Source organism: Chrysemys picta, chromosome 13 (assembly GCF_011386835.1).
Source record: "Chrysemys picta bellii isolate R12L10 chromosome 13, ASM1138683v2, whole genome shotgun sequence".
NCBI classification, from domain to species: Eukaryota; Metazoa; Chordata; order Testudines; family Emydidae; genus Chrysemys; species Chrysemys picta.
Window position 1 is genome coordinate 20723676 of NC_088803.1, and position 21479 is coordinate 20745154.

At 41.6% G+C, this 21479-nt stretch overlaps 1 protein-coding gene across 1 annotated transcript; it reads left to right on the plus strand.

Annotated features, from left to right (window-relative positions):
• Nucleotides 1–499: 499 nt before the first annotated feature.
• On the plus strand, nucleotides 500–20997 carry LOC101943890 (olfactory receptor 6N1-like). The gene is made up of 2 exons (XM_024110850.1): nucleotides 500–622; nucleotides 20020–20997. Exons 1-2 carry the CDS (start codon nucleotides 500–502, stop codon nucleotides 20995–20997), a joined length of 1101 nt encoding a protein of 366 aa, XP_023966618.1.
• Nucleotides 20998–21479: the final 482 nt, after the last annotated feature.

The following is a 21479-nucleotide window of genomic DNA, read 5'->3' on the forward strand; positions in this document are numbered from 1 at the left end:
TCTCCTGCTACCCAACTGAAGCTAGTGAGATTAATGGATTTTGGGTGGTTGATTGCTTGGGTTTGTTCCATCGAAAAAACAATACCCCTCCCACCCAAAAAAAGTGTTTGGTTGTTAGCAAAATTTTCCTCTGAGAATGGAACATGTTTCAGCCACAAAGTGAAAAAATGGTGCTTTTCTTCCCATAATTTTTAATGTTCAGCTTTTTGTTCTCTGACAATGTATTATGCACTTTAAAGGAAAGCAAATTCTTTGTTTAATCAGAAAACAAAATTTCCCTGTAGAACAAAGCAATGTTTCTCAGTTTTCTAAGCGTCATGACCCTACATTCAAAATCCAAAACTCTCAGCTTCAGTTTGTTTCCCCCCGTCTCCCAGGGAAGCAGGGTTTTCTGAAAGTTCCCAAACTTCCCAGGCCTCTCCAGGCCTGATTTCCATATTGTTCAATGGAGCCTTTGGCTTGGTCTACCTACAGTTACAGTTAGATAGATAGACGTTCAATGGATGTATCTACCATCGCTTGGGGAGGTGGTACTCCTACAATGATGGAAAAAATACCTCCATGGTGTAGGCTGCGTCTACGCTACAGGGCTATGACCTCATATGGCAATGTAGCTATGCTGGTAAGTTGATGCCCCACACCGGCCATTTTGTATGAACTTGCCTGAGGGATGCAATCTGGTAGGAAGCCTCTGAGCACACCTAACAGCTTGGACCCCGCACACAAGAATGGTGCTCGTCCACCTATTGCCTCCTGGTTTGTGGACTGGTCTGGCAGGAAATAGACACCCAGGGGCCTAAAGTGAGGCACTAGAATGCGTGGCCAGAGGCAAAACATAGGTGCCAAGAGAATTTATTTACTGCAAAAAATTAGGAGCTGGATGAGGTTAGGTGTCTCCAGGGTTTGGCAGGAGCTTTCTGGTCTGCAGTGGAGCTTGAAAACAGGACTTAGGCACCTAAACCCCAAACATAAGAGCCTAAATCTGGGTCTCAGGTGCCTATGTAACTTTCCGGATTTGGGTACTAAGGCCCAGGTTTTTAAAGTTAGTTAGGGGTCTAGGTCCCATTACAAATCTGGCTGATAGGTGTGTTAGGAAATCCTGTAGGCACCTCTCTCAATACTTAAATACCTTTGAATACTTGGCCCTAATTCACACAGGAAGTTTTTATCACAGCTAGGACATGAACTCATCTCTTTTAGGCCCTGGATTATTATCCTAACCAACAGGCCATCTTTTCCCTCTGATAGGGGGTATAGAAAACAATTCATTGAACCCTTGGCAACAACTAACAATTATTGCTTATAGGGACAGATGCCCACCCCATAGAAAACTACCCTCCCATTTCCTGCTCTATGGCTGGCTATCTCATTGGAGACAGTGAGTGCACTTTGGGAACCATGCTGCAGTACTGACAATTCATTTCCATACAGGACAGTTCATGACAGATTGATAGTGGGCACATTAGAATGAAATCTATCTTTGTGTCCTGATCTTTAAAATTAGGGATGGTTGAAAAATTTTCATCAACATATTTTAAATGAAAAAAAAGGGAGTGTGTTGATTTTTGGTTCCTCAGAAAATGACTGGTTTCCTTGAAATATTTGATTTTGTCTTTACCAAAAAATCTGAAAATATTTCAGTTTTTGAACAGATTTTGTGTGTGTGTTTTGATTGCAAAAAGTATAAAAATAATAGTTTGGAGATTTGGGGGGTTTCAATGAAAATTTGAAGTTTTCCACAGAAAAAAAAAGACAAAACAAAATCCCAAATCATTTTCTCAACAGTTCTACTTAGAATGTTTAAAACCATTGATTCCAGGGTAGGATAAAGCTTAGGCATGCTATTGAGAGCTCAGCAATCAGCTGTTTGTTTGGGACATTAACATTATCCCAGAATTCTTTCCAACATGCCTCTGGAGTGAATGAGGACATTTAAAGGTTGTTAGCCCGAGCCCAAAAAAGACTTGTCAAATTTCAGGGATGTCTTCGGAAACTTCTGGAGGTCTTTATTAATTAGGAAATTCAGGCTGGCCATGATTCAATTGTACTCATGAGGTATATGTACGGCTTTCTGGATTTTGGATGGAGGTATATGTGCCAGAGTGGGAAACCATTGAAGATCTATTTAATTCCAATGTTACATAAATGTTGTGTGTGAGCTACTTGCCCAGACTGTTGCACAGTATTCAGCAGTAGAGTATACCAGTGCTACAGTCGCTGTTCAAAGTATGCACATCAGCCCTCTATGTTGTACCCAGTAGCTGGGACAAACCTAGTCCTTGCTTTTACCTTTTCATATGGACTTTAAAATATTGATTTGTCGATCTGCTGGTATGATTAACAATGTGAAATTTATTAATTGAATGGAAGAGCTGACACTGTTTTACAAATGAAAATGTATCTTAATTATTATTGCAGACTTCCCCCCCACACACATGAATGCACCCCATGGCAAATATGGAAAGTGGAAGTCAAATGTCCATCACAGAATTCATCCTCCTGGGATTTGGGAATCTCCCTCAACTTCAGATTTTTCTCTTCCTGCTGTCTCTAGTGATCTACATTGCGATCATGGTCGGGAACATCCTCTGCGTTGCGCTAGTTGTGACTGATCAGCACCTTCACACCCTCGTGTACTTCTTTCTGGGGAACCTGTCCTGCTTGGAGATGTGCTACACATTCACCATCCTGCCCAGGATGCTGTCCGGTCTCCTGACTGGGGACAGGTCTATTTCTGTTATTGGTGCATGCTGCAACTTTATTATTTTTGTTCCATAGCAGCTGTAGAATGCTATCTCTCAGCAGTCATGTCTTACAATAGGTATTTAGCCATATATAAACCATTGCAATATGCAGCCCTTATGCATGACAGGTTCTGCCTCCAGCTAGCAGCTGGGGCTTGGATAAATGGATTTGTGTCTCTTTCCATACTACTGTGTTGGATGTCACAGTTAAGGTTCTGAGGCCCTGATGAGATTGACCATTTCTTTTGTGATTTCACCCCAGTGCTAAAACTCTCCTGCAGTGACACCCAGACCATGGTTATTGTGGCCTTCACATTGTCTTCCATATTCACATTGCCCCCCTTTCTACTAACCCTGACATCCTACACTTGCATCATCACCACCAGCCTGAGAATCCCGTCCAGCACTGGGAGGCAAAAGGCCTTTTCCACCTGCTCCTGTCACTTCATTGTGGTGACTGTTTTCTATGGGACCATAATCATTGTGTATATGCTCCCAGAAACCAACATGCTGCAAGACTTAAACAAAGTTTTCTCCCTCTTCTACACAGTCCCGACTCCCGTGGTCAATTCCCTCATCTACAGCCTGAGAAATAAGAAGGTGAAGGAAGCCCAGAGGAAAGCTAGCAGGAAATTCATGTCTTTCACAATAATCTGGAGACTATAAACTGATGCTTTTAGAACAAAATTAAATAGAAACAGTTTCATGCCATTCATGTGATCTGATCATGGAGTCTGGTCCTGACTTACATGAGCAGTCCTTACTCATGAACGTGAAGCCACTGATGTCAATAAGAACTTACAGGATCAATGATTGAACATATATGGAAGGGTACCAGGATCAGCATCTTCCAGCATCAGAAATTAGGGCTGGTTGAAAAGGTGTAAGAGGTGACCACATCCACCATACACTGTGCTAAAACGGTCCCATGCCAACCATTGTTTCCAGCCTGAAAGTTCTTTTCTGTGGTTGGTAGAGAGAGAGAGATTGATTTTTTTTCCCAAAAATGTTCACCAGGAGTTAGTATTTTGTAAATATTGCAGCCAGCTCTACTCATGAATAATGCCAGCATGTGGAAGATAGATCTAGAGCTAGATGGAACATGTTTTATTTTTTTAAATTGAAATTTTTGACTTTTCATTGAAAATAATAAATAAATAAATAAATAAAGATCCAAAAACTGCCAAAATCTGTGGGGGAAAAATCAGTTTTCAGGTGTGCAATTTTCTAACAATATTTCTTTCTTTCTTTCTTTCTTTCTTTCTTTCTTTCTTTCTTTCTTTCTTAGTGGAAATCTTATATTTTCCACCAAAAAATATGTTTGTTTGAAACCCCATTGTAAAAGTGTTGATGGAACATTTTCACGTAGCCTCAGTCAGGTCAAACTCTATTTGTACTAGTGAAAAATTTATTCCATCCTACACTGTTATGCATATGATATCTGACTCATATGTAACAGAAAACATATATTTCCATTCTTCAGATGGCTAGGACTGAGTTTTGTATTTCTTTCCAGGAAGCTGGGGCTTTCCCGCTTCCAGTGGTATGAAGCTTCTATGCCTAATCCAAAGAGATATGTCATTGTCATTGGTTCAGAGAAGTGGAGAACTGCTGTATTGGGGGAAAATAAAGCAAAATTCCTCATTCAGCTTAATTCGAAAGGAGCTATTGTGGGCATTTCATACTGCTCATGCATTTGAAATAATCAAATAAATATCAAAGGAGATATATTTGTGTGCAAAGTACAGGTTGCTGGTCAAGCAAGATTGTTGTAACTCACTTATAACTATGATTACAATACTTGTTACATTGACTTTCCTTCTGCTATATGAAGATTTGATAAAAATGTAGGTATATATATGTACTGCTTAAAAAGTCTTTAAATGTATAATAAAAATAAATATTATTTACTTTTTGAGTGTCACTACTTAATCCTCATAATCATCAATAATTAACAATGTAGTTGTTGTGACATCAGGGAAGAATTTGGCACATATGTATTTCTGTTCTTCATGTAGGACACCATACATACACTGTGGCTCAGATTTACACAAGTGCTTAACTTTATGCACCCAAACAGTTGCACTGAACTCAACAGTACTATGCCGTGTACATGCTTACAGTGGAGGTTGTGCATAAGACTTTGAAGGATCATGGTTTTAATCTCTCTATCTCTGAAATCTCAGGAAAAACTTCCTAATGGTAAGAACTGTAGGACAATGGAACAGACTGCCTAGGGAAGTCATAGAATCTCCTTCACTAGAGGTTTACAAAAGGAGGCTGGATAGCCATCTGTCTTGGATGGTTCAGACACAACGAATCCCGCATCTTGGCAGGGAGTTAGACTAGATGACCCTTGTTGTCCTTTCTAACCCTATGGTTCTAGTATTACAAATTTCCCATCTGAAATGTATCCACCTTAGCTCTTGTGGACATTAATTAGGCCAGATCTACACTAGAAAGAGCTGCTGATATAATAATATTGGTTAGGGGTTTGATTTTTAAGACATTTTTGTAGCAGCCAAGCCCCTAGGATAGACACAATTACACCAGGGGAAAAAAAAAAAAAGCTCTTGCTTGAATAGCTTATGTAATATGGGGAACTGGAATATGAATGAGATTATATGAAGGGGATACCTGTGGTAGCCTGGACTGGACTTGATGGCCCAAAGGTAATCTAAGCCTATTTTAGTATTTCTGCTGGACTTGTAATGTAATGTATGAAGGTCTGTCTATGTAAAAATAGTAGGAGCAGTGCACAAAGATATTATCCCATTGGAAATTAAGGCTTTTGACAGAGTCCCACATGACATTCTCATAAGCCAACTAGGGCAATGTGGTCTAGATGAAATTATCATAAAATGGGTAGACAACCGGTTGAAAGACCATACTCAAAACATTTTCAGTGGTCCACTATTGAACTGTGAGGGTGTATCTAGTGGGCGTGTGCAGAGGTCAGGCCTGGATCTGCTGCTTTTCAATATTTTCATTAATGACTTGGACACTTTCATTAATGACTGGTGTGGGCAGTATGCTTATAATATATGTGGATGACACCAAGTTGAGAGGTGTTGCAAGAACTTTTGAGGACATTAGAATTTAAAATGATCTTGGCAAACTGGAGAACTGGTCTGAAATCAACAAGATGATATTAAATAAAGACAAATGCAAAGTACTATACTTAAGGAAGAAAAATCAAATTCACAACTACAAAATGGGGAATAACTGACTTGTAGTAATGCTGAAAAGGATTTGGGTGTTATATTGGATCATAAAGTGCATATGAGTCAACAATGTGTTGCAGTTGCAAAAATGGCTAATATCAATCTGGGGTATATTAACAGGATTGTTGTATGTAAGAGGTAATTGCCCCGCTCTACTTGGCACTGGTGAGGCCTTAGCTGGAATACTGTGTCCAATTCTGGGCACCAAACTTTAGGAAAGGTGTGGATGATTTGGAGACACACCAGGAGGGGGAAACAATGATAAGATGTTCAGAAAACCTGACCTATGAGGAATGTTAAAGCTGGACATGTTAAGTCTTGAGAAAACAAGGCTGAGGGGGGACATGAGAACAGTCTTCAAATATGTTAATGGCTGTTCTAAAGAGGGTGGTGATCAGTTTTCTCCATATCCACTGAACATAGAGCAAGAAGTAATGGGCTTAATCTGCAGCAAGGGAGATTCAGGTTAGATATTTAGGGGGAAAAAACGTTCTGACTCTCAGGGTAGCTGAGCTCTGGAACAGGTTTCCAAGGAAGGTTGTGGAATCCCCATCATTGGAGGTTTTAAAGACAGGTTGGACAAACAGCTGTCAGGGCTGGTCTAGGTTTACTTAGTCCTGTCTCAGTGCAAGGGGCCTGGACTAGATGATTTATTGAGCTCCCTTCCAGCCCTGCATTTCTCTGATTCTACTACTGCCATTCTACTCAGCAGCAGGAGTAGCTGACTTTGGGGATCTCCCTCAATTGAAGACCCTTCTCTTCCTGCTGTTTCTAGTGATCTACATTGTGACCATGGCCGGGAACATTCTCATTGTGGCCCTAGTTGTGACTGATCGGCAGCTTCACACCCCTATGTACTTCTTCCTGGGGAACTTGTCCTGCTTGGAGACCTGCTACACCTCCACCATACTTCCCAGGGTGCTGGCCAGTCTCCTGACTGGGGACAGAACCATTTCTGTGAGAGATTGCATTATACAATTTTATATTTTTGGTTCTCTGGCAGCCACAGAATGTTGTCTCTTATCTGTGATGTCCTATGATCGGTATTTAGCAATATGCAAACCACTGCATTATGCAGCCCTTACAAATGGCAGGTTCTGCACCAAGCTAGTGGCTGGGTCTTGGATAGGTGGATTTATGTCTGTGGCCATCATAATATTTATGATTTCACAATTAACATTCTGTGGCCCCAATGAAATTGATCAGTTCTTTTGTGATTTAAGCCCAATAATACCCATCTCAGGAGTGTCTGTGGACATCGTCCTGGAAGATATAGGTTAATGTCCCTGCTCTGTCTGATCCAAAGCAGAATCTTTCATCCCAGATTACTCAGAATCTGACAGAGCAGGGACTGGGCCCTGGGATCCCCCTACTCAAGACATTTTCATAACCACGAGACACACACAAAATTCCTTGGAAATGTTCTGACCAGCTCTAGTCATACTGAAAGGCAACCCAGACTTCGCCTTCTGATTCTGAAAGCACCAGCCCCTTGTGCCCTTGTTGCTATGTGCAGTACTCATGCACATCCGCCTCCCCTGACTCCATTTTAACCTAGAAACATCACCTTTGGTTTTGTAAATATTTGTGGTGAAGACAGTCAAAAGAGATGCTATGTACCTTGTGTAGTATCAGTAGGATGTTTGAAATTCATTAGTTAAGTATGTTGCAGTATGGATAGCCTGACTCATTTTCTGTAAACTCAGGTCTACACTCGAAACTTCAGCTGGTCTAGTAATGTTGCTAAGGGGCGTGATTATCTACGACATGTCTATGCTGACAAAAAGACATAATTATATTGACATATCAGCTTCTGCTGATACAGATTATTTCACTTGGGGGGAAGTGCTATAAGATATACCAACAAAGCACATTTTGGCTGGTGTGAGCTGTTTCTACACTATCCTGGCAAAGCTATCCTGGCAAATCATTTCCAAAGGGATCTAAGCTCCCTCTAATCTGCTCTGAACGTGTAAAGTGAGTATAATCATAGTTGCATTCAGTGCCAAAGAGTTGTAAAGTCGCCTTAATGTAAATGAAAATCAGGCCCTAAATATTTACCTGTTGCATGTTAATGTCATTGTATGTGGATACATTTCATTTTTATTCTAACTTTGTGTGTGTGTCTATTAAAAACCTCGGCCATTACTTTTTTATTGTCAGTGCTCCATTGTGCTAGATTCTGTGCAAACTCAAAAATAGCTTGTAGGTTTTAAAGAGATTTTTTCCCTAACCCCTCCCATATTTCTCCAGGCCACACCCCCCTCTTTTCTCATTGGCAAATCTTTGTGGGCCTTTTCCTCTAGCTATCTAGTGTCTTTCCTGTGTTGTGAGGTGGCAAGATATGCCAGGCTATGGAGGAGTCCATGACATGTATTAGAGGCATGTTTCATTATGTGTCTACACTCTTGAGTACAGCCAGTCAGAAAACTGTTTCTTTATGTATAATTTCAATAAAAATGAAAATAAAAAGTTAATTGTCAAAACTTTTGGTTGAATGCTTGAAAAATGAAAATGTTCAGGTGTTCAATAAAACTTCTGGAAATCAAAAGTTTAATCTAAAATATGCTAAAAACTGATTTTTTATGTTTTTTCTGATGACGTTTTATTTTTTCAAGAGTACGGACACTTTGCATGAAAATATTTTAGTCAAAAAATAAATTCCATCCAAAAATAATTTGTATGGAATTTTTTTGACAAGCCCTTCCCTTGAGTACACAAGCCACAAGAATGTATGATCGTAGCCTCTAATACAGGGGTGGCCATCCTTTGGCTCCGGAGCCACATGCGACTCTTCAGGAGGTAATATGCGAATCCTTGTATAGGCACCGACTCCGTGGCTGGAGCTACAGGTACCAACTTTCCAATGTGCTGGGGGGTGCTCACTGCTCAACCCCTGGCTCTGCCACAGGTATTGACTTCTAGAAGGATCTGGTGGCTGCCATCCATGGCTGTTAGGGAGAGCACAGGTTGAGAAGCTGTTTCCAGGTGATGGCAGAATGGAGGCAGAGTAATGTGAGGCTGGTAAAGAGGAGCAATCCCTGTTATGGAGTGTGATACAGAGGGAAGGACAGGGGGTGCTGAAGAAACAATACAACTGCATCCAGATCCCACTCAGGGGCTGCTCTTTTCCTGCCTGCCACAGTGTACAGAGCGGTTCAAAATATTCATGCACCGTGGATATCAGATCGTAGCACAGGAAGGTTTGGGAGATGAAGGCAGAAAGAAGACAGCATTCAGGAGGAGGAAGAGAGAGGAAAAATCTGCGTCCTCTCCCACATGCAGGAAGACTGAGGGAGAGCCTGAAATGTTGAAGAAAAGAAGTAATAGGTAAGAGGCAATGATGGACTAATTCCATCAAAGACATTGGAGATACAGCAGGAATGATAGTCTCCCTAGAGTGAAATGAGGCTGATGGAGGGTGACCTATAACCATGATCCCCCAGACTAGCTGCCCTTTGACAACATTTGGATTCTGATGCTGTATCAGCATGTCCACATCACGTAGCAGCTACGCAGCTCCATTCTACAGCACAGTCACTGCAAAGCACTGGCTAGGGAACCACAATCATGTGCCTCTCTGCTGCTTTCTTGGATGACCAATTGACTCCTCCTCATCTCTTACAGGTCCATGCATTGAAGGTCTCTGTTCTAAATCCCATCCCTGTATCAAATGTAGCAGAAAACTTTGTGTCGTTCTGGAAGATTGACCTCTCTGCCATTTATTACTTGGTTGCCAGGCAACATCACAGCAGAGTCTATTTGGGGAAAATTCCCACATGGTCAACAAAATATATAAAGGTGATTGCAACACAGCACACCGGGAATCATACTGTGAAAGTGATAATCTGTGCCGGTGCAGGTGCATTACATTGAAATATTGAGGAAGAAGAAGAGACCTCCTTTTGGTGTCATTCTCCTCTCATTTAGCCCAGTTTTATAGCTGTCCATGTCTATTGACTTCAGTTCAGTTATTCCTGATTTATACTGGGGTAAGTGAAAGCAGAATTGTTTCCTAATTGACTCCTTAAAATGCTTAAGTCTTCATTTTATTTTAAAAGGTTAACTAAGCTACTGTATTGCAATTTTTAATGTGCACATATTTTATTTATTTATTTATATTGGTTCCTCTCCTCAAAACAAACTAATATAATAATAATAATTAATAAACAGAAACCACAGAAAGGTAAAGGAATTGGATGTGAAGGGAAAGAAGGGAGGAAGGGGGCAGGGAAGGAAAAGGAGAGTAACATCTAGTTTCTATCCACTAGGGATTAATAAAAGTTTTTTGCAAGTTAGAGCTAATCATTTCAAATTTGTCTTACGCCCTTCCTTTTCTAATCATTACCTGCTCTAGTTGCTGTCACATGAGTGTAATTTGTACACTCCTGTGTTAAAAAGCCCCCAAATGACTGAGAACTTAAGAACTGGGAAGTAGCTGACTGTGAATGTCAATGATAATTGAACCTGGTGCTATTCTAAATAGAAAGAGCTATCAGCTATTCTTGGAACTGTTTCCATCATTTCGTATGGACTCAGTAGACATTCTGGGCTTCAGAATCATGTTTGTGGTTATTGTGCATGCTGGTTGAGTTGTTTGAGTGCTTGTTGTTGATTTGTGTGTGGGGTGTGTTGTATTGGGACATAAGTGTTGATTTGTGCGGGTGGCATATGAGGGGTTTGTACTGCAGTGAAGGTTCTATGTGTGTTTGGGTTTATTGTGTGTGCTCATTGCACTGTTTTGCGGGTAGTTGTGTTGATTTGTGTGGTGGTTGTGTTATACTGGGAGATTTGGGTTGATTTGTGTGGGTGTGGGCTGTGAAGAAGGGCTATGTGCACTTGTGGCTATTGTGTGTGGTGGTTCTGTTGTTGTGTGGCTAGTTGTGTTAATTTGTCAGCCTTCTTGATTTCATCTGTGATTAACTCTTTTTCCATGATAAATGGGGGACCTACGCTTTCCTTCATCTTTCTTTTCTCCTAATATACTTCTAATTCCTCTTCTTCTTGCCTTTATCTCTTGCTAGTGAAACTCATTTTGTCCTACAGTCTTTCTGATTTCGTAGTGTTCTTTTGTACTCATCCTTAGCTATTTGTCCATGTTTGCACCTTTTGTAGGACTCCTTTTTTTGATTTTCAGGCTGAATACACTTCAGGATGACACATAGAGTCACAATCCTGGAATCATATGATATAGTCTGCAATTTCAATCAAGCCAGTCATGACCAACATTTGGAATTTCAAACTACCTGCCCTACTTTTGCCATTGAAAACAATCTTTCTCTTTGACAATTAGATGAATAAGTCCCGTTGAAACACTTTCAACATTTCAAAAACATCAACCCCTTCATTCTGCATGAAGTCAAAATTCCAAACAGTGTAAATTTCCTTCTAGGTGGCCCCATTTCTTGCATTTCAGGTTCCCACTGTCTGTGAGTCATTCTCCTTCACCCAATGGGGAATTACTAGATTCCGCTGACTAGAGCATCCACACCTGAATAAGACTGTGATTGTCTGTGAAGATGTATGTAACCATTCCCAAATGTTTATTTGAAAGTTGAAATGTTGGGTTCTAGTTGTGTGTTTGATTTTGTAGTAGCTAAGTTCATGAATAGGGGATGAGCACTAATGGTGTGCCAGATTACATCTGTATTTATATTGAATAGATGAAGAACATCTTTCCACATTTTCACATATATTAGGTTATTACATCATTTACCAAATTTCAACCCTATCTGTGCTTTCTGGGTATCAGTAATGGAGTTTCAAAAAAAGTGAGGGTGAAATAACAAACCATGACAGTTGTGCTTGTAGCAGCAAATCTTTCATGGTCATCAGAAGCCTTGTGTCTAATAGGTGACTTTAGAAATCAGCAAGCCCTTTCTATGCTTTGGAATATTGTATATCCCTACGGGGTTCTTTACTGGGGTAATTCCAAATATTAATCATGGTGAAAACCTACACGCAACTGTAACATCCTGGTCTGTTTCCCGTCTTGGAAAGGACACTGGACAGTAGTCATTGGATCCATTCTCTGAATCCTATGTGCTGCTGAGCCCTCTAGATCTGGATAGTGACTGGTCACTGTTCCTACAGGTGGAGCTCTCAACACTCACATTGTTCACCAGAGATGAGCCATTCACTTTCTCTGTTTTCTCGGCATAGATTACCGATGGCCTCTGGCATGTTTCCTGCTACAAAAGAGATAATCTCTTCCAGAAAGATGTTTACAATTAGAAAAAACATTCATAAAACCAAATGGAATTAACAACTGGACCAAAATGTATTTCCCAAATTGCTGAAGCAGCCTCTCTAGCTATCCATGGTTGATAAATGCAAAGTAATGCACATTGGAAAACGTAATTCCAACTATACATATAAAATGATGGGGTATAAATTAGCTGTTACCACTCAAGAAAGATACCTTGGAGTAATTGTGGATAGTTCCCTGAAAACATACACTCAATGTGCAATGGTAGTGAAAAAAGCAAACATAATGTCGGGGGGGAAGGATAGACCAGTGGTTTGAACATTGGCCTGCTAAACACAGGGTTGTGAGTTCAATCCTTGAAGGGGCCACTTAGGGATCTGGGGCAAAAATCAGTACTTGGTCCTGCTAGTGAAGGCAAGGGGCTTGACTCAATGACCTTTCAAGGTCCCTTCAAGTTCTAGGAGATAGGATATCTCCATTAATTCATTTATTTAATCATTAAGAAAGGGATAGATAATAAGGCAGAAAATATTATATTGCCTCTATATAAACCCATGGTATGCCCACAGCTTGAATACTGCAAGCAGATGTGGTCGCCCTATCTCAAAAAAGATATATTGGAATTGGAAAAGGTTCAGAAAAGGGCAACACAAATGATTAGGGGTATGGAACAGCTTCCTTATGAGGAGATATTAATAAGACTGGAACTTTTCAGCTTGGAAAAGAGACGACTAAGGGGGGATATGACTGAGGTCTATAAAATCATGAATGGTATGGAGAAAGTAAATAAGGAAGTATTATTTACTCCTCATAACACAAGAACTAGGGGTCCCCAAATGGAATTAATAGGCAGCAGGTTTAAAATAAAGAAAAATAATTATTTTTTTCACACATCACTCAGTCAACCTGTGGAACTCTTTGACAGAGTATGTTGTGAAGGCTAAGACTATCACATGGTTCAAAAAAGAGCTAAATACATTCATGAAGGATAGGCCATCAATGGCTATTAACCAGTATGGGAAGGGATGGTGTCCCTAGCCTCTGTTTGTCAGAAGCTGGGAATGGATGGCAGGAGATGGATCACTTGATGATTACCTGTTCTGTTCATTCCCTCTGTGGCACCTGGCATTGGCCCCTGTTGGAAGACAGGATACTGGGCTAGAGGGACCTTTGGTCTGACCCAGTATGGCCTTCTTATGTTCTTATGGTATGTTCTTTAATATGGTATCTCAAGGGCAGATTTTCAAAGACCCTATCTGCAGGTTTAGAGGCATGGATAGTTTTCAAAATTTGGCCTTGGGCCTATTTGAAAATTTTATCCATAAGTGATAGGCACTGAACAGATCTCAAAAAGGATTTTGTGTATCCTTGCAGAGAAATAAACATTCTATCTGATCACACTGCTCTACAGCCAAAATGCTTCTGAAATAAATGTAGTTAAACCTTACTAATTCTGGGTCACTGAGAACGAAAATGATGTTTAAAATTGCTGATTGGCTCTAGTTTTCAAGATATGGGTCAGTATATACGACCCTTGACTTGGGAATGGTGGAGGATAAGTGAGTTATAAAGGGAAGGGATCTGAATTTAAACCAGAAATGACTAAAATACATCTTTGACTGGATCTACGAATAAATCTATGACTGGGTTTGAACAGTACTTGCTTTAACAATGAATGATGCAATCTGAAGCTGGTATTAGAATTATAGAATATCAGGGTTGGAAGGGACCTCAAGAGGTCATCTAGTCCAACCCCGTGCTCAAAGCAGGACCAATTCCCAACTAAATCATCCCAGCCAGGGCTTTGTCAAGCCGGGCCTTAAAAATCTCCAAGGAAGGAGACTCCACCACCTCTCTAGGTAACCCATTCCAGTGCTTCACCACCCTCCTAGTGCAATAGTGTTTCCTAATATCCAACCTGGACCTCCCCCACTGCAACTTGAGACCATTGCTCCTTGTTCTGTCATCTGCCACCATTGAGAACAGCTGAGCTCCATCCTTTTTGGAACCCCCCTTCAGGTAGTTGAAGGCTGCTATCAAATCCCCCCTCATTCTTCTCTTCTGGAGACTAAACAATCCCAGTTCCCTCAGCCTCTCCTCATAAGTCATGTGCTCCAGACCACTAGTAATTTTTGTTGCCCTCCGCTGGACTCTTTCTAATTTTTCCACATCCTTCTTGTAGAGTGGGGCCCAAAACTGGACACAGTATTCTAGATGAGGCCTCACCAATGTCGAATAAAGAGGAACGATCACGTTCCTCGATCTGCTGGCAATGCCCCTACTTATACAGCCCAAAATGCCATTAGCTTTCTTGGCAACAAGAGCACACTGTTGACTCATACCCAGCTTCTCGTCCACTGTGACCCCCTAGGTCCTTCTCTGCAGAACTGCTACCTAGCCATTCGGTCCCTAGTCTGTAGCAGTGCATGGGATTCTTCAGTCCTAAGTGCAGGACCCTGCACTTATCCTTGTTGAACCTCATCAGGTTTTTTTTGGCCCAAACCTCTAATTTGGCTAGGTCCCTCTGTATCCGATCCCTACCCTCTAGTGTATCTACCATACCTCCTAGTTTAGTGTCATCTGCAAACTTGCTGAGAGTGCAGTCCATGCCATCTTCCAGATCATTAATAAAGATATTAAACAAAACCGGCCCCAGGACCGACCCTTGGGGCACTCCGCTTGAAACCAGCTTCCAACTAGACATGGAGCCATTGATCACTATCCGTTGAGCCCGACGATCTAGCCAGGTTTCTGTCCACCTTACAGTCCATTCATCCAGCCCATACTTCTTTAACTTGGCGGCAAGAATAGTGTGGGAGACCGTATCAAAAACTTTGCTAAAGTCAAGGAATAACACATCCACTGTTTTCCCCTCATCCACAGAGCCAGTTATCTCATCATAGAAGGCAATTAGGTTAGTCAGGCATGACCTGCCCTTGGTGAATCCATGCTGACTCTTCCTGATCACTTTCCTCTCCTCTAAGTGTTCCATAATTGATTCCTTGAGGACCTGCACCATGATTTATCCAGGGACTGAGGTGAGGCTGACTGGCCTGTAGTTCCCCGGATCCTCCTTCTTCCCTTTTTTAAAGATGGGCACTACATTAGCCTTTTTCCAGTCATCCGGGACCTCCCCCGATCGCCATGAGTTTTCAAAAATAATGGCTAATGGCTCTGCAATCTCATCCGCCAACTCCTTTAGCACCCTCGGATGCAGCGCATCCGGCCCCATGGACTTGTGCATGTCCAGTTTTTCTAAACAGTCCCAAACCACTTCTTTCTCCACAGAGGGCTTGTCAACTTCTCCCCATATTGTGTTGCCCAGTGCAGCAGTCTGGGAACTGACCTTGTTCGTGAAGACAGAGGCAAAAAAAGCATTGAGTACATTAGCTTTTTCCACATCCTTGGTCACTAGGTTGCCTCCCTCAGTCAGTAAGGGGCCCACACTTTCCTTGACTTTCTTTTTGTTGCTACCATACCTGAAGAAACCCTTCTTGTTACTCTTAACATCTCTTGCTAGCTGCAACTCCAAGTGTGATTTGGCCTTCCTGATTTCACTCCTGCATGCCTGAGCAATATTTTTATACTCCTCCCTGGTCATTTGTCCAATCTTCCACTTCTTGTAAGCTTCTTTTTTGCGTTTAAGATCAGCAAGGATTTCACTGTTTAGCCAAGCTGGTCGCCTGCCATATTTACTATTCTTTCTACACATCGGGATGGTTTGTTCCTGCAACTGCAATAAGGATTCTTTAAAATACAGCCAGCTCTCCTGGACCCCTTTTCCCTTCATGTTATTCTCCCAGGGGATCCTGCCCATCTGTTCCCTGAGGGAGTCAAAGTCTGCTTTTCTGAAGTCCAGGGTCTATATTCTGCTGCTCTCCTTTCTTCCTTGTGTCAGGATCCTGAACTTGACTATCTCATGGTCACTGCCTCCCAGGTTCCCATCCACTTTTGCTTCCCCTACTAATTCTTCCCTGTTTGTGAGCAGCAGGTCAAGAAAAGCTCTGCCCCTAGTTGGTTCCTCCAGCACTTGCACCAGGAAATTGTCCCCTACACTTTCCAAAAACTGCCTGGATTGTCTGTGCACCACTGTATTGCTCTCCCAGAAGATATCTGGGTGATTAAAGTCTCCCATGAGAACCAGGGCCTGCAATCTAGCAACTTCTGCTAGTTGCCAGAAGAAAGCCTCATCCACCTCATCCCCCTGGTCTGGTGGTCTATAGCAGACTCCAACCATGACATCACCCTTGTTGCTCACACTTCTCAACTTTATCCAGAGACTCTCAGGTTTTTCTGCAGTTTAATACCGGATCTTTGAGCAGTCATACTCCTCTCTTACATACAATGCAACTCCCCCACCTTTTCTGCCCTGCCTGTCCTTCCTAAACAGTTTATATCCATCCATGACAGTACTCCAGTCATGTGAGTTATCCCACCAAGTCTCTGTTATTCCAATAACATCATAGTTCCCTGACTGTGCCAGGACTTCCAGTTCTCCCTGCTTGTTTCCCAGGCTTCTTGCATTTGTGTATAGGCACTTAAGATAACTCATCGATCGTCCCTCTTTCTCATTATGAGACAGGAGTCCTCCCCTCTTGCGCTCTCCTGCTTGTGCTTCCTCCCAGGATCCCATTTCCCCACTTACCTCAGGGCTTTGGTCTCCCTCCCCCGGTGAACCTAGTTTAAAGCCCTCCTCACTAGGTTAGCCAGCCTGCTGGCGAAGATGCTCTTCCCTCTCTTTGTTAGGTGGAGCCTGTCTCTGCCTTGCACTCCTCCTTCTTGGAACGCCACCCCATGGTCATACATGATATGAATTGCATCATGTTATTCCTAGAAGTCATGGATGATGCAATCACAACGAAGCTTACATCACTCTGCTGAACAAATTGCCCTATATCAGCTCTAGAAATCATACAGTGTCATGCTCTCTTATTTGTCAGTGTTTGATTTTGCAAAGGGACACCTTTCTGTTTAGCCAAAGTGAGCAGAGATGCCTCGTACTTGTGTGAACAGTGCAGATAACTTCTGCTATGTTTGTGGTGAAGTGACTTTTGCATCACAAAAGCTCAGTATAACCACTATGGTTAAGAAAGCCTATCACCTTTATTTTGGCTGCAAAATTGGAGATCAGGACAAAAGGTGGGCCCCACACATATACTGCAACACTTGTGCAACAAATCTTCACCAGTGGTTGAACAGGAAAAGGAAATCTATGCCTTTTGCAGTGCCAATGATTTGGAGAGAGCCAACAGATCATACCAGCAATTGTTATTTCTGCATGGTGCCTCCAGTTGGGAAAGGTGTGTCAAAGAACAAAAAGTGGACTGTGCATTATCCAAACATTCCATCAGCTATATGCCCAGTACCCCACGGAGAAGGACTGCCGGTTCCTGATGCACCAGAATCATTCTCACTTGAGTCAGACGAGGAAGAGGAAGAGGATGAAACTTCTGGTCCTGAACCATCAATGTCACAGGACCCACATTTTCTCCCATCCTCCTCCTCTGAACCACACCTCATAACACAAGGTGAACTGAATGACCTTGTCAGGGATTTGGAACTACCCAAGAGTAAGGCAGAGCTGTTGGGCTCCAGACTACAGCAGTGGAATCTCCTGGCAGGTGATGTTAGGGTTTCCATGTTCCGTGACCGTCAAAAGGATCTTGTCCCATTCTTCTTCATGGAAGGTGATCTTGTAGCCTGCAACAACATCGATGGTGTGATGGCAGCCCTCAACATCGTTCATGATCCAGATGAGTGGAGACTGTTCATTGATTCATCGAAGATGAGTCTTAAAGCTGTTTTACTGCATAATGGCAATGTTTTGCCATCAATTCCAGTTGGTCATGCAGTCCATATGAAGGAAACCTATGACAACATGAAACAACTTTTGAGGTGCATAAACAATGACCAACATCAGTGGCAGCTTTGTGGCGATTTGAAGGTTGTTGCTCTCTTGCTTGGTCTGCAGACTGGATACACAAAGTACTGCTGTTTTCTCTGTGAATGGGATAGTCATGCAAGAGATTCCCACTACATCAAGAAAGATTGGCCACTCCGACAGTCATTGGAGACTGGGAGGAAAAGTGTTCAGCATCCACCACTTGTTGAATCAAGGAAGATTTTGTTACCACCATTACACATCAAGCTGGGTCTGATGAAGAACTTTGTCAAGGCCATTGACAAAACACAAGCAGCTTTCAAGTACCTCCATGGAAAATTTCCAAGGTTAAGTGAAGCTAAGATAAAGGTAGGTGTCTTTGTTGGTCCTCAGATTCGTGAACTTCTTGGAGATGATGCATTTGACCATCCACTGCGTGGCAAGGAAAAGATGGCATGGAAAGCCTTCCAGTTAGTCTCAATAAATTTTCTTGGAAACAACAAGGCAGACAGCTACAGGTTATTGGTGGAAAACCTCCCCAAGGCATACAAAAGCCTTGGTTGCAACAGGTCACTAAAGATACATTTTTTGCACTCTCATCTAGATTTTTTTCCATCGAACTGCGGAGCAGTTAGCGACAAGCACAGCGAGCGATTTCACCAGGACATTGCAACAATGGAGAAATGCTATCAGGGCAAATGGAGCCCATCAATGCTTGCAGACTATTGCTGGACAGTGACAAGAGATGCTCCATTTAATGAATACAAGAGACAAGCCAAGAAGCGCCGAGTAGACACTGAATAGGACTAAACTATGTACATAATACTTTTTTGCCTTTGTTTCATAATAAATTTTATTTATATAACCCTTTTGCTGATTTTTAAAGTGTTACATAAACAGGACAGGTGAAATATTATCATGAAAGCAACCATAAACACATGAAAAGACCTAGGTTTACAATTTATGATTAAAACTCTACTATCTACACAATATACATAGACATAAAATGTAAAAACTTAAATATCTTAGTAGCCAATCAGTTGTTTTAATTGTCATATTTGAATTCAGCACATCAAAATACATAACAAATAGCACATTTTATCTCTGAAGCAGACGACTTCTCAAAAATTGTAGACCAGTGTTACCTTTAGGAGAGATTTGGGAGATATCTCTTTGTAATATGAATGAGAAAAGAAAGTGTTTAAAATATGTATTGGTAAACAAACGACTGATACCATTTCTGCAGAAACTGAGCAGCAAATTGAAAAGTTTGATGTGACTGTGGTCCATGTTTGGTTTCTCTTCGAAGAGTGCATTGGTCTTATTACAGTATGATAATACTTAAAGGTTATATAGCACTTATTTACACAGATATTAAAGAAATATCAAGAGCACATGAGCATATGAAGAGACTACTTGTTTCCTAAATCTCAAGTCACATTAAGAAAATGGAAAGCAGTGTTACACTGAAGCACAGAGACAGAAAGTGACAAACCCAGGGGCAAAGAGTGGAGAGGCAGGAATGAAACCCAGGTTTCTGGAATCAAAAATCTAGAGTCCATTTCACTGCTGCACTCTATAGTGGAAACATGTATAAATGGGGTATGAGCCCAGCAACGATGTTTCTTCTAGCATTTTCTTATGAAATTAATGGAATGGTATTTAATTCCCTTAGCCTCCAATGATAATCTCAGACACTGTAGCTAAAGTAATACACAAGCATGTTCAAGAAACAAAAGGTTAGATGTGTTCTACCAAAGAGATTCCAGACAGTCGCAATGTTTCCAAAATGAATTAACATAGGCTCTTTTAAAAAAAAATTACCTAGAATGCATCTGCCCTGCAGAGTCTTGAGTCAAACATTGGGATGGCAATCAGCAGGGGGAAGCTGAAATTAAAATGTTGATTGTTTTGAAATGGAAGTTAGATGATAAATTGCAGAATTTGTTTTATTTCCCCTAGGTGAAATCCACAGAAAACAAAATTCAGGGAAATCAAACAACCATCGCAGAATTCATCCTTCTGGGATTTGGGGTTCTCCCTGGACTGCATGGTGTTCTCTTCCTGATGTTCTTAGTGATCTACCTTGCAACAATGGCTGGAAACATTCTCATCATTGTGCTAGTTGTGACTGATCAGCACCTTCACACCCCCATGTACTTCTTCCTGGGGAACTTTTCCTGCTTGGAGACCTGCTACACTTCAGCCATCCTGCCCAGGATGCTGGACAGTGTCCTGACTGGGGACAAAGCCATTTCTGTTTCTGTCTGCATCACACAATTATATTTCTTTGGTTCTCTGGCAACCACAGAATGTTCTCTCTTATCTCTGATGTCCTATGATCGGTATTTAGCGATATGCAAACCTTTGCATTATGCAGCACTAATGAATGGCAAGTTCTGCTTCCAATTAGTGGTTGGGTCATGGATAGGTGGTTTTATGTCTGTTGCCATCTTAATATTTATGTTGTCACAATTAACATTCTGTGGCCCCAATGAAATTGATCATTTCTTTTGTGATTTAAGCCCAATAATGAAAATGTCCTGCAGTGACACTCATTGGATGGAGATTTCAGCTGTCATACATGCATCCATATTCACATTTCCTCCATTTATATTGACCCTGGCATCTTATGTTCACATTGTCTCCACCATCCTGAGAATCCCATCCACCACCGGCAGGCAAAAGGCCTTTTCCACCTGCTCCTCTCATCTCATTGTGGTGACAATTTTCTATGGAACCCTCATCATTGTGTATCTGCTATCGGATTCTGATGCACTGAGGGACCTGAACAAAGTGTGCTCTGTTTTCTATGGAGTCCTGACTCCTTTGGTTTACCCCCTCATCTACAGCCTGAGAAACATGGAGGTAAAGGAAGCCTTGAGAAAAGCTGTACTTAGATGTTTTGTCATTTACAGGAATACCTGCATTTCAAGCTAATAATATATATTTAATGGCCAATCATAGATATATGAACCTGCAAACTCTGGCTCATGTGTGTAGCCCAAATTCATGTTACTGTGCCAGTGGAACTAACGACGAGCAGGATCAGAACTTCCTGCGTCCAAGGGCAGAGCCTGGCAGTTTTTTACTTTGGCTATGTGACATATGTTGGAAAAAAATTTGTATTCCAAATCTTAAGACATTCACTGCACCCCCATTCCCACTCCCATCTCTGAAGCATACAGTGTATCCTCCTTGAACGTATAGTACTTATTCCTGGTGTGTGGATGACTTTCAAATAAATATGAGAATTAGCTTGTGTCACGGAGTATTGGGGGACTCAGGGCCCTGCACCCCCGGCTTCCTGCGATTCACCATGACTCTCAGCCAGCCAGTAAAGCAGAAGGTTTATTTGGATGACAGGAATACAGTCCAAGACAGGTCTTGCAGGCACAGACAACAGGATACCTCTCAGTTAG